The sequence below is a fragment of the Ciona robusta genome, chromosome 1, assembly GCF_009617815.1.
Source record: "Ciona robusta chromosome 1, ASM961781v2".
Classification (NCBI taxonomy): domain Eukaryota; kingdom Metazoa; phylum Chordata; class Ascidiacea; order Phlebobranchia; family Cionidae; genus Ciona; species Ciona robusta.
This window is the reverse complement of record NC_143235.1, coordinates 8,352,757-8,366,141: the sequence shown is the minus strand read 5'-3', so window position 1 is coordinate 8,366,141 and position 13,385 is coordinate 8,352,757. Positions and strand designations below refer to the sequence as shown.

At 34.8% G+C, this 13,385-nt stretch overlaps 3 protein-coding genes and 1 long non-coding RNA gene across 5 annotated transcripts; 3 read left to right on the top strand and 1 right to left on the bottom strand.

Annotated features, from left to right (window-relative positions):
- Positions 1-242: 242 nt before the first annotated feature.
- On the top strand, positions 243-1,736 carry LOC149742684 (alpha-tocopherol transfer protein-like). The gene has a single exon (XM_089894142.1). It carries the CDS (start codon positions 350-352, stop codon positions 1,169-1,171), a length of 822 nt encoding a protein of 273 aa, XP_089750268.1. The 5' UTR covers positions 243-349; the 3' UTR covers positions 1,172-1,736.
- Positions 1,737-1,754: 18 nt separating this feature from the next.
- LOC149742683 (dipeptidyl peptidase 1-like) lies at positions 1,755-6,435 on the top strand. The gene is made up of 8 exons (XM_089894127.1): positions 1,755-1,914; positions 2,088-2,188; positions 2,456-2,694; positions 2,898-3,062; positions 3,374-3,482; positions 3,725-3,857; positions 4,253-4,494; positions 5,851-6,435. Exons 1-8 carry the CDS (start codon positions 1,755-1,757, stop codon positions 6,136-6,138), a joined length of 1,437 nt encoding a protein of 478 aa, XP_089750253.1. The 3' UTR covers positions 6,139-6,435.
- A 2,791-nt stretch (positions 6,436-9,226) lies between these two features.
- LOC149742681 (uncharacterized) lies at positions 9,227-13,296 on the top strand. 2 transcript variants are annotated; one of them, XM_089894136.1, is made up of 3 exons: positions 9,919-10,896; positions 11,338-11,467; positions 12,165-13,296. In XM_089894136.1, exons 1-2 carry the CDS (start codon positions 10,147-10,149, stop codon positions 11,425-11,427), a joined length of 840 nt encoding a protein of 279 aa, XP_089750262.1. In that variant the 5' UTR covers positions 9,919-10,146; the 3' UTR covers positions 11,428-11,467; positions 12,165-13,296. The 2 variants fall into 2 exon arrangements, with proteins under 2 accessions (XP_089750261.1, XP_089750262.1); XM_089894135.1 differs by lacking the exons at positions 11,338-11,467; positions 12,165-13,296 and adding an exon at positions 11,740-12,136 and having other exon boundaries at positions 9,227-10,896.
- LOC149742682 (uncharacterized) lies at positions 10,603-11,726 on the bottom strand. Its single transcript, XR_016387424.1, has 2 exons — positions 11,580-11,726; positions 10,603-11,523 (listed from the first exon to the last, which is right to left on the bottom strand). It is a non-coding gene; the product is annotated as an uncharacterized LOC149742682 (long non-coding RNA).
- Positions 13,297-13,385: the final 89 nt, after the last annotated feature.

The following is a 13,385-nucleotide window of genomic DNA, read 5'->3' as shown; positions in this document are numbered from 1 at the left end:
TGTTGATTTGTGAGCATCGTGACATCGCATCTAAACTTAATGTCATTATTACAACGGAGGTTTTGTAAATAAGCAAATAAAAATTAATATGTGCATATATAAAAGTAAAAGGTGGTGTGATCTTACCAGTATATACACCTTGATCAATATTGCACTGAACTCGGCAATTTAATTAGATTTGCACTGAACAAGCGTAAAATATTCTTTAATAAAGATGAAAACAAATATCGCCGCATGGGCGAAGATGACGTAGTTAATTTTAGGGACTTCCCCGTGCGTTAATTTCTTCTGAGGTCACAAGACGCAGATCATTTGTAGAGCTTAATTAACATTTGTCTGAGCTTTAAAAATGACTGGAAGATACGAGTGTAAGTTAGATCCTGCTTCCCTTGCAAAAGCAGTCGAAGAATTGAATGAACCAGAAGATAATAATGAACGTTTACTTGCAATTGACAAACTAAAAGAAGCCTACTTAAACCAAGAGAACAAGTATGATCTATGCAGAAGTGACGATGCGTTTTTACTTCGATTTTTGAGAGCGCGCAAGTTTGATCAGGATCGTGCATTAAAATTGCTTTACAACTACCATAAACAACGTAATAACTGGAATGAGGTATTCGACCTAGTAGAATCACCATCTAAGTTGAAAGTGTTCTTTGATGGTGGGGTAGCTACTTGCTATGAAGGAATTGGAAAAAGTGGGTGCAGCGTATTTATTGGTAGACCAGGTATAGTAGAAAATCAAAAACTGACAGAATTTGCAGCATGTATTGTAACCTGTGTAGAAACAATGTTGGAGCATGAAACATTTCAAATTCATGGTTTGATTGTGATCGAGGATCTCTCTTATTTCGGATTAAATTTTGCACAGCAGATGGGACCGTCAATTGGGAAAAAGTTTGTTAGTCTGCTCCAAGAAGCGATGCCTGTGCGTTTGAAGTCCGTTAATTTGATCAATGAGCCAAAGATATTTGATATTTTCTTAGCAATCATTCGACCTTTCATGAAAGAGAAGCTGAAGAAAAGGTTGAATGTCCTTGGGTCGGACTTTTCTTATTTAAAAGAAATTATACATGAAGACAAATTACCATCAGATTTTGGAGGACTTGCACAGAAAATGGAACCCACAAACTGGATTGAGACTGTTTTTGGTTGCGATACAGTTCTGTGATTCTGTTTCAGTTATTCAAGTTTCAGATATAATGGTTTAGCATAAATTGGGATATTTAGTTTAGCAGTTATTGATTAAATTTACACATTATTACTTTCTACCTACCAATGTTACCTCAAGGTTTTTGTTTCAGTTTTATAAATTCACTTATATTATGCATATTAGCAGCATTACAAATCCTGTTTGCTAAATTAATATATATATGCTAAATTAATATTACAATTGCACTGCATATTTCTTGTAAAACAAAGTTCCTCATACATTTATATTGCATTTAATTTGATATCTACTACTACTATCTATACACAGTTGTAGTTTTCTGTATGTGTTATTGTTATTCTGATTCCAAAATAAGTGAAAACTTGTGTTTTTTTAAAGAGGTCATTATTAAAAATATTATTAAGCCATAGACTCGGTGTATACAGTATAGGTGTGTTTACTTTTTGTCCTATTTAAAGTTCGGTGTTGTTTGGTGTGTTTGACCTTAGCAACTTGAAATAGCAACCTAGACCTAGCAGTTGTGTCAGAAACGTATGTTAATTAATACTGCACATCTTACTGGCAGGTACATTTCTGTAACGCTATGGCTGCTAGTATCTTAGTCTTGTCTTTGTTGCTTTGTTTTGCATCACTATCATCAGCTGACACACCAGCAAACTGTACACATGATGATTTGGTTGGAACATGGAAGTTCCACATGTCAGAGGATGGTCATGATAGAACATTAGATTGCTCCAACCCAGGTTAGCTGATGTATTGTTTATTTTAATTGATTTTATTAGAAAATAAGTTAATAGTTGAAAATGCTGTGCATGTTCCCTTTGAAAGTTACTGTACAAACAGAGTAATGTATAAATGTAATTATTGTTTGCTTTATTTTATAACTTTTTTAATAAATTTATTAAATTTTTTAAAGGTACCGTAGTAAATGTAATCACGTTTACACTTTCCGGACACAATCATGCTGTTCTACAAGCTGGCAATCAAGTCGGAAAGTTCAATCTTGTTTATAACCAAGTATGTTAAACATATGTTGCTGTAATGCATCTATTGTTTTGATTATACATAACTTCCTATTACCAACATAAACATTCTGGTTCTTCCCTAATGCTGTTTTTCTAGATAGTCAGTGTTTGTATTCACTATTCACTAATTCTTTGTCCCTTTCTAAATGTTTTGGTCTGTTATGGTGGCACAGTTTTTCAACATGTTTTAGGGCAAAACACAGCCAGCATGTTAATGTTTTATTATTGTGATTTTTATATAACTATGTAACATTTAAAGGGATTTGAAGTAGAAGTTGGTCATCATACTTTGTTCGCATTTTTCGCTTGGGAGCAAGTTAATGACACCCATTCCGAATACTGGTGCAACAAAACCATGTACGGCTGGGCACATGACAACCTTGGAAACAACTGGGCATGTTTTATTGCAATAAAACAGCCAGATCAGTTGAAATCTAATTCAGATAGCTTGACCAACTACAATGGTGTTGTGAAGCAAACACCCTCATTGTCAACCAGGTAGACATAAAAATACAAACAACTGAATTAGTATTTATTATTTATTTCTGCGGAATCTGTAATAGCTTCACACACAAAAAATGCTGGCTGCTGGCCTGCTGCTTGAGTATTCAAAAAACAGTTTGATTTGTAGTTAACAGTAAAAGTTAAAAAATATAAAGTTTCAGAATTTAGTATACGAAAATAAAAAACTTTCCACCCAGCTACAACAAAGTTCTACAAACAACTTACACGAATGATCATCGCTTCATTGCCGAACTTAACAAACAACAAGATTCATGGTTGGCGGGAAGCTATCCAGAGTTAGAATCCATGACTTATGAACAAGTTCTACGCAGATCAGGATATGGCAATGGACCAATAACAAAGTTTGTTCATATTTTATCAATTGCCAGCTTTGTGTTGCCCTTATCTTTACTACTTGTCCATGCCAATAATGTTTATATCTATTTTATAAATAACAAAGTCCTGGCCCTAAATTCACCATGAAGATAAGATATACAACTTTAAAACTACTGGCTGCCATTGATAGTATTGGTCAACAAAATAGACATGCCCATTTTTTACATATATACCCGTTTTTTTATAGCATGTATAACCTAATCTCATTTTAATCAAAGTTTTATTTGTATTGTTCCATAATTGTATTCTTGTTTTTGTTTATTTTTGCCCCAACCAGATCAAAGCAACCTCGTAAGTTGAGATTTACTCCTGGAAACAATCTTCCAGAATCTTTTGATTGGAGAAATGTAAACGGCCAAAACTTTGTTTCACCAATCAGAAATCAGGTTTTTATTATTTGTATTTTGGTTAAAAAAGATTATAATTATTTAGGATGTGTTACATTATATGATCAGAAAAATATTCACCTTTCCAAATAAAATTATGAGTTTATTTACACTACACTTTGTTAAAAACAGTAATAAAAAGAAAAATGTAAAATGGTTGGAAAAGGTTGGTTTCGAAAAACCTAAGGGATACATGAGAATTGAGAACGTAAACTATACAATCTGACTTGCATTCTATACAGCAATCTTGCGGAAGTTGTTATGCATTTGCATCGATGGCAATGTTGGAAGCTCGAGTTCGTATTGCAACAAACAACACACAAACACCTGTTTTCTCACCCCAAGAAGTTGTCTCATGTTCACAATATGCACAAGGTTCGTTAATGATGCTGATGTATGTTAGTTTACAAGTTAGATGAAACTTATTATGTTACCATTTATTAATGTATTGTATATTTTATCACATATCTTTTGTAATACTTGACAGTTTCTTGTGACTATATTATGAAATTATCGGTAATGTATCAAAATACAGGAGTTAGGACTTTTTAATATATTATTTGACATTCGACTAAATTTATTGCAAAGCCTATATAAATTGCGAACTGTTCTTTTTAACCGCTTTTAGAAAAAAATCATTTAATGCTGCGGTGTTTTACATTACATGAGCATGTTCTTTTTTAAGATGGTAAAAAATTGCACAATTCTTTTTAAATGTCAAATTATTGTGCTGATTTTAAATATACATTGTTAAAAGAATGATGTTTTAGGTTGCGAAGGGGGTTTCCCGTTCCTGATCGCAGGAAAATACGCTCATGACTTTGGTGTTGTGGAAGAACATTGTTATCCATATCTTGGCAAGGACACAGATAAATGTTCTCCAATGGTTTCAAACTGCCGACGTCATTATGTTGCTAAGTATGAGTACGTGGGTGGTTATTATGGTGGGTGCACCCCGGAGAAAATGATGGAAGATCTTGTTGCGTTTGGACCAATAGCTGTGGGAATAGAGGTATGTTTGTTTGTATGTGCAAAAGTTCAATAAAACAAATAAAAGCATTTCAGTATTGCATTAGTTTCTTCTCCATATAACAGTCATTTCATAAATGTCCCAAAATTTTAAACACAAGACAATATCATAGTCTTCAGATACTTTTTTATGTGATAGTTCGTGCTCATGTTTTTGTTAACCTTGGTGTTGCCTGCAAAAATAACTTCTGAACTGGCATCACATGTTAGAAATGTAAACATTGGTGACATCACCTGGCACCACACATCCCTTTGTAAGGTTTGTCCTTTGTAGTGGCAAGGTTACAGTTTGGTGAATACCTTGTAAAGTAAGCTTGATTATGTTGTCGTACCACCTCGTATACAGAAGTGTCACTTTTCACATCATGTGATGACAACATTATTCCCCATGCCTGCAATATTCTATTGTTGTTGGTGAATATGTACTTCAAAGTGTTAAACTTTCCACAACATAGGCAATTTTACGTGTGAGTGGCACATAAACAAGGCCCCATAAAAGATAACATTCTTAGTTTAAAAACAATATGACTGACTAACTCTCTTCAGGCTTGTCATACCATAAACAGATTTTGGTTTTATTTTGATTGTTATAACGATATCCGAGTAAGAGGATGCTTATATAGTAGTGGAAGTAAATAAGATTCACTGTAACATTGTTACCTGGATGATCAAAAGCGTTTCAAATGGTTTTATTCATATTCATATTCATGTGTCCACATGATGGACTTTTATGTAAAATACATCAGTTTTTGCGAAGATTTTCTTGATATTATATAATAAATATCATGTTGCAAACATTATCTTTATCAGTCACGTGCTGATCAAATGTTAATTACCGTCACGTTTTTGGCAAACAGACAAGCACAAATAAATCAATCAGTCACACTCATAATTGCCTAATGATAAATCACACTGGTACACTACAGTTAAAATAATAACTTTCTCTGATTATTACTACTTATGTAAAAAAAGTTTCTCTCTTTAGGCACAACAGTACTCAATATATAAAATATGGTTAGGACACATTTATTAAATACTAAAAGCTTATTGACAAAACACACAAACAGAAACTCAAATGCAGTATGTTTCAAAAATTTTGTGCTTGAAGTTACTTAGGTTCATTCACACTAATTATGGGTACCAGTCTTTTCTTGAAAGAAATTGCTGCATTGCATTGTGAAATAACTAACAAGTAACTTGGTTTAATATTATGTAACCATACAAAGTTTTGTCAAACACCATATCGGTTTGCGGGATACAATACTGTCTCCTTCTAAAAAGTTTTTCATTTACTTTTCATTATAACTGGTTGGTTTAACTACTAATTTATTTGTATTAGGTATACCCAGACTTCCAGCAGTATAAGAGTGGCATTTACCATCATGTTACTTCTGTGGAACGAAAACTGCCTGTAACCGGTTACAACCCATTTGAACTGACCAACCATGCTGTGCTGGTAGTGGGGTATGGAGCAGACGAACGTACTGGTGAAAAATACTGGATAGTGAAAAACAGTTGGGGTGAGTCATGGGGAGAAAAGGGTTTTGTCAGAATCAAGCGTGGTGTTGATGAGATTGCCATTTCAAGTTTGGCCCAACAGAGCTTTCCCATACCGGAACTAATTTAATTTGTTTCTATTTGTCATTTATATTACAGGATTGCGAATTCGAATTTTCTTATTAGATGTGTTACAGTAAATTTCAATATGTATCAATTTTCTCTGATCTGTTACATTGTACAATTTTTTTCTCTTTTATTTATTCACAAAAGTTGATTTATTAATTTTTTTAAGTCTCCTAACAAAACACATAAATAACTTATAATTAATTTAAATCTGATCCAGTTACTATTGTGCAATATCATCATATATACATTTTGATTCATTGGTCGTTTAGCAACTAAATAAAACTTTCATTTACATGTAGTAATGGGTGGTTTGACAAAACAGAGCTATCCATAGTATATTTGGCGCATTATATTAAGGAAATATATATTCAATTGTAGCCTATTCAATAGGCCCTATTGCAACGATCACTTGTGGCAGAAATCTGGTTGTTAGATGTGACAAACTTTGTACATTTCACAAGTATTAGAATTTAACTTACCGCTTTATAAATTTTATGCTGTGTATTAGGTAAAATTATACATTCAAATATTGTTCAATGACCACTAACATTTATCAACAATGAACAAATCGGGAGACAAACGTATTTGAATATATGGGACAATTCTACTAATTTCTACATATAGCATATCAACACACACGGGGTGTTATATAGAGCGCAGAGAGCATATACAATACAATAACGAAAGTAATGTGCTATACAGGAATATTGAGCTGTTTAATCTTCTCTCGACCGTTTTCGAAAAATGGTAAAAGCGGCCATACATCGGGAAACCCGTTAGTAACACAACAATCTGTTACTTTTTGCATTGTTTACGTTTTGGTGCAAAACAAATAAAAGTGCATACAGTTTCCCATATTTTTTATTAAAAGAAAACAAATCCAAAATAATTGTTACGCTAGTGTCGTGATATACTCGTTCTGATTGATATATTGTACCAGGCGCTACTCCGAATGTGTCGAGACGCTACTGCGCATGCACAGCAAGTCGGAACAAATACAATACGAGCTCTAATAAATACGTACTGGTGTCGTGATATATTCGTTCCGATTGACATATTTGAACCGGGCGCTATTGCACCTGCGCCGAAACTCTACTGCGCATGCGTAGTAGATCGAAACAAATATAATTCGAGCTCCAATAAATACATACTTATACTGACAAAAGTTGATTCATTTTTAGGTATTATGTAACGGTGTAGCGGCCCGTCGTAGTATTACGTCACGTAAATTATTTTGTCCCCAAATATTGTCCTGTTTTGACGTCGCGCGCTAACTTTCCAACTACGCGGCGGATGCACCCTGCCGTTAAGCGAGTTAGCGCCGATGCTCCCAATTGTGCCCTATTCATTATAACCTCGTTATCGCCATTTATCACGCCGATTCGTCTGACACCCGAAATTCCTATTCCCCTCAAACTTTTTCCCGACTGCTATATATGCTACGTAATCGCCATTTAACTACAAGAACAGATCGCCATTTAACTATGAGAAACGATGATACTTATGTAATCGCCTTAACTATGAGAACCGATGAGAACGATGAGACAATAACGAGAGAACGAAATACTAACAACAAGAACGACTATAAAAATAAAAGAGACAAATACAGTTACTGTAACAGAGACAGAACCGTGTGATTTCTTGCCAGTCAAAACCCTAGATAACGTAGACTGGGAAACGGTAAACGACAACTCCTAGATAACCGAGACTAGGACGTAGCTTTATAGACACCCGCGAGCGCACGAAGTCAACTGCAGCTCACCTGCAATCAGCTCATAAACAATATACTAACATCGGGTGTCTAAAACGGTATAACATATTCAAAAAGCGGTATGACATATTATGTCCGGAGCCGTGGCATAGTGGTTAGCGCGCCTGCCTGTAGCCCAGAGGTAATGGGTTCAAGGCTCGACGCTGCTACCATTGTGGACGTATGTGTCCTTAGGCAAGATACTTAACGACAATTGCTCCAACCCAGTGGTTACTATTGGGTGATCCAAGTTATTAGCCCTACTTTAAAAAAATAATAAAAAAAACCAAAAAATAATCACCCACAAAGTAACATACATGCTAACTCGTAAGCTGGCACGAGGTGTTAAACCCGTGTGATAACGACTGTCGTTTTCCGGCCACGCGAGGATAAAGTAAGTTACATTCATTCAAAGCTGGATCGGTAGAAAATCCTTTTTTGAGCACGTAAGTGGTCATATAGATCCTTTTTGCGAACAGTTGTTCTTGTTGTTGTTGAGCACGGTAGTGGTCATATAGATCCTTTTTCGTCGAACAGTTGTTCTTGGATTTGTTGTTACTGATAGGGCGATTTTTTCCGCACTTATCCTAACTCTCAATTCTTAGCATTTTTCTTTAATCTCTTGATTAAAATCAAATCGTAATATATATTTATAATTTTCAAACCAAATTTTCAGATTTAAAACCGCACAATTAGCGTGTGTGCACCAAAGCGTAGACGAGTGCCTTTTTCTTATCGTCATCTTCCGTATAAACACCTCGTCTCTCGTTTCTTCGCTCTTTTAGTTTGCCGCTCGCAATAAATCATTATGCCGCCGACACAATATGAATAATATTAACTTCTAACATTACCTATAATACTGAGTGATTACGGTTTATCCAAATTCACAAAACAAAACGCCTTTAAAAACAAACGGTTACTTCAGATTTGTTTTTGATCGAGCCCAGTCGACCGTTGTAGTAAAAGGATTAATTAATATAGCAGGGTGGGGGTAGATGGGACACCTTTTCTTTTTGTTTTCTCTTTTCATTTGGTAGTAAACAAAGAACATTTAATGAATTATAAAACCGTATATCTTTTCCACAGACCGTTGTTAATTTTTTAAAACACGATCAGGCTATTTGGATATTATGTGTTAAAGGTGTCCCATCTTCCCCGATTCTACATCTTATGCTAATTAGTTTAAAACGTGCCTATTCCTTACATCTGTGATCTCTTGTATTTTAGAATCGGTACCGCTAAGAGGATCTTATAGTTAGTACAACGCCCACATTTTATGTTAGTAGCACGAGTAGAAAGCACCAAAAGTGGCCGCTAAAATGTTTTTAATTTAGGAACCCCCTGGTCTACCAACATATGTAAATTATAAGTAAAATGTGCTTATTAAACTGGGATAAAATGAGTTTGTTAGTGGCACTTACTTTTTATAGGCAGCCAAATAACATTCCAACTCAGTTATGCTGACTTTAAATTAAAAACATAAGTTTTATGGTGCAAACGTCGTGTCTGGAACGATTTCAACGAAGGGTCGTAATAAAGTTGCATCGTTATATTTGTTTCGGTCTACTGCGCATGCGCAGTAGCGTCTCGGAGCATGCGCAATAGCGACCGGTGAAATATATATCAATCGGAACGACTATATTACGGCACTTGCACCGTGGCATAGTTGTTAGCGCGCGTGCGTGCTAGCGTTACGCAAGGATAATGGGTTCAAGGTTCGTGGCTGCTACCATTGTGGGCGTATGTGTCCTTGGGCAAGATACTTCACGGCGATTGCTCCAACCCACTGGTCACTAGTGGATTGTCCAATATTATCCGTCTTACATAAAATACATTTTCTGGCCACGCAAGGGTAAAGTAAGTTACAATTATTCAAAAGGTAATTAATGTTACTCTAAATATTTTAATACGTGCTCATTTATTAGAGCTTTGCTCTCTTGTAGTATATTATGATACCAGCCAGCAGAGCAGCAGAGAGAAATAACAACAAAAATGGGCATTGTTTGCGTCAATAGACATCTTTAATCATCTTTATTTATGTGCATTTGTGCAAAGAACACTATACAACAGGAAGGCCGACTAGTGTTTGTTCTTTTATGACGTAATGTTCCGTCACGCTTGAGCAGGACTGGATTAAACAAGAGGGCGCCATGTTCTTTGATCGTATAGTGAAACCATAGTTTAATAATACAACTTCTTTATTAAACTATGGTGAAACCATGAAACATTGCACCCGAAACATATTTTGTAAGCAGTAACATGGATTATTTAGAATTAGCGGAAGAAACGATTAATGATTTACTCTTTGAGGATTTAGAATTACCAGACGCCAATCCACCTTTTTCAGACGAACTTACTGGAATTTCTGAAAACGCTAATGCAACAAAAACAGAACTTAGCAAGGTTGTACAGGAGAGCGCTTATCAAGTTGTTGAGAAGTTAAAATCAGATTTACAGCTTTCAGACGCAGGTGTCGCTCTTGTCAAAAAGTTAGTGGACACTTTTGTTGCTACTAAAAACAAAGACAGGATAGTGGGCCAGTTTCCACTGTTATGCATGGATGCCAAAAAATATTTTTTAGAAAATCTAACAAAATCAAAAGCGGCAGAAAATCTCTTGGTGATTATTAAAGATATAATGAAAAAGAATGAGCCAGTGCCAGCACCATCCTATGGTCAAATTCAGGCGTTTGAAAATGATACACTGGAATATATAGGTGGTTATATTATCAGAAAAACAACATTAAAATTTCCAGACATGCCTGAAATTATTGAGTGTCTTAGCCAACAATCACCACATGGATCGCTGATTAAATCCATGGAAAAATATTCTGGATGCCTGAAGTATCCATCTGATGAATTTCTTTTGTTTTTGCAGCATGTCTATTTAAAAATAACAAAACAAACAAAAAAAATGCCCACACAAATCAACTTTAATAATGTTTCGGATGAAGTTCTGTCTGGAGTAAACTGCAGCAACTTTCAAACACTAATCCAGGAGATTACAGAGGTAGAACCAACTAGGATTCTGAAAATAATTCATTATATTGTTAAATTATTTGTTAGGCTTCTGTCACATGCTTTTGCCAAAAAATTATTTGAAAAAATGTATGTGGGTTTTAACAAACAATCAAAGGGTCTTCGGGGTGAGCTAAAAAAAAAGTAATTATTTTATCTGCTCACTTTTTAGTCTGATTTCCGAGTCTTTTTTGGCAGTGGCTCATCTGATACTGATGTCCAAGCATTTTTGTTGCCAAATGTGGTATTTCCCCCTTTAATGTGTTTAATTATTTTGCGTTGTGTTATGTGTTGAATTCCAAATGAAGCTTGAAAAATGTCTGGATTTTGTGATCTTCTTCCAAGTTGTCGCTGTGTATATACATATACATTTTAAATATAAGAAAAATTACTTTACCTGCATGTAATCTCTTGTACTAAAAATACTTGCCAGATTGCCAAAAAATGCTTCCAAATTGTCCTGCGTAAAAGTTTTGAAGCAAACATATTGAATGTCCTCCCTCAGGAGCAACTGACGGCATAACTCAATGTAATTTGTTGTTGTGAATATAAGACCAATTAGGGTAGGTGTCGCAAGTAAACGTTTATCTTCCCCTACATGGTTCTGATGTACGTCATTCTTTAAAATATACAATAGGATAAATTGAGGCAGTTGCACAAATCACATCAAATTACCTTCCACATTAGCAATTGGTTAATAAATGATTGTAAAAATTTAATTCTGCTGTCATTCATAGTTCGAATGGAAAATTTTGCACAACAGTTCATCACATCAAACCACCTAAATGTAAATGTTAAGCTCTTTTTTAAGACTTAAATGTTTTCTAACAAACAGAAACATACTCTGCAAACAAAAGTACAAACTTTACCAAGGATGTGTGTTGCCAATTTATTTGTGTCAGGTTCACCCCAATCAACGAATCCGACAAGTTTTCCTTCATGGATCACTAGATTTTCACGAACTGTTAAAAACATGGATGGCTTTCTAAAATTTTCATTAACAAAAATATATAAAAAGTTATACTTTTCATCTCATCCATTGTTACATAGCCTGGCAAACATTTGTAATTTTGCATTACTTTTTTCACTTGTCCAATTGCCTGATAATTTAAACCAGGTTCCGGTGCAATCTGATTTCTACAAATTAAAATAGGATTATTGCAGGGCTCTTGTAAAAGTCGGTTACTACTAAGCATCATTGTACCTGTAACTTTTAATTGTGCTGGTTGACGGCAAAACTAAAACTTCGCTGGCTTTCAGATGCTCATACGCTGCTGGAGAACGGCAATACAATTCAATGCACCAACGCAAGACATCTGGGTGGTACCGCCTTGCATTTGGAGGAACATCAGCGTTTTTTGCTTGCTCTTCCAAAAATAACTGTTTCCATTCATTCTGAACAAGCAAATCAAGGTCTAACTAAGTGACTGATATTCAAGTTTTGACTATAAGTTAATACCTGTGTACTTTTTGTTTTCTTTTGTGTTGCCTGGTAACTTTCCTTTGAGCATTCTTCACATTTGGCCTTTCCATCAATAGCTAAAATTGGCAGCAACTTTTTAGTTGCAAAATAAACTCTATCATGTTGGCATATATTTACCGATGATTTCACACTTGTCGGGCCTATAAATATTATTAGTTCTTATTTTTCCACTGTGCCACTGTAAAATTGGATGTGAATTTAAACCCTGAACTGCCTCAGTACAACCAACACCCTCACACATTACAATTCCTTCTGCACTTTCTGCAAATAATGGCTGTTACAAATCATTTTTTCAAGTGTTATATGTATTCTGGTTACTTAAAATCCTGAACAATGTTGAATGTTTGGGGTCGTCAATAACATTGCAATCCGGGCAAATCCATCCATACACAGAAATCACTTGCACTTTCATTGTATTATCTATTTCAAGTCTATTTTGGGATACAATTATTGGACTAATAAATCTAGTGTGGACTAAACTATAAAAATTCCCTACCTGACTTTTGGAACTAAATGGTTGTCCTCTTTCATCTCACAAACAAACCTATCTTTTGAACAATGAAATATCCATTTATCTGCATTAATGTTTACTCAATTTAATTATCCTCATTCACCCATTCACTTTTAGATTTTGGCTGATTTAATTTTTACCTTTCATTTCAATGCTAAGTCTTTTGGATGATTGTTTAAGTTCCTCAATACTGCTGTGAATTATTTTTTGCTGAACTACTCTTCTAGCTGGTGACTTTCTTTTGTGTGTCACATTAATTTTTTTTGGTAACTCAAGACATGGCCTGGCTCCCATTTTTAAAATCTTTTTTTCCCAACTTCTAATATGTCTTCTTCTCTAAAATGGATCTCACAAATTCCCGCCCTTCAAGGCAATAAAAGCTTGATTACTAAACTGAAGTATATCAGTTAAATATATTGTGTATTGTGAAATTGTCATTATTAATACGGCATGTTGATACTGTACAAAGTACTACAAACTCTAGAAA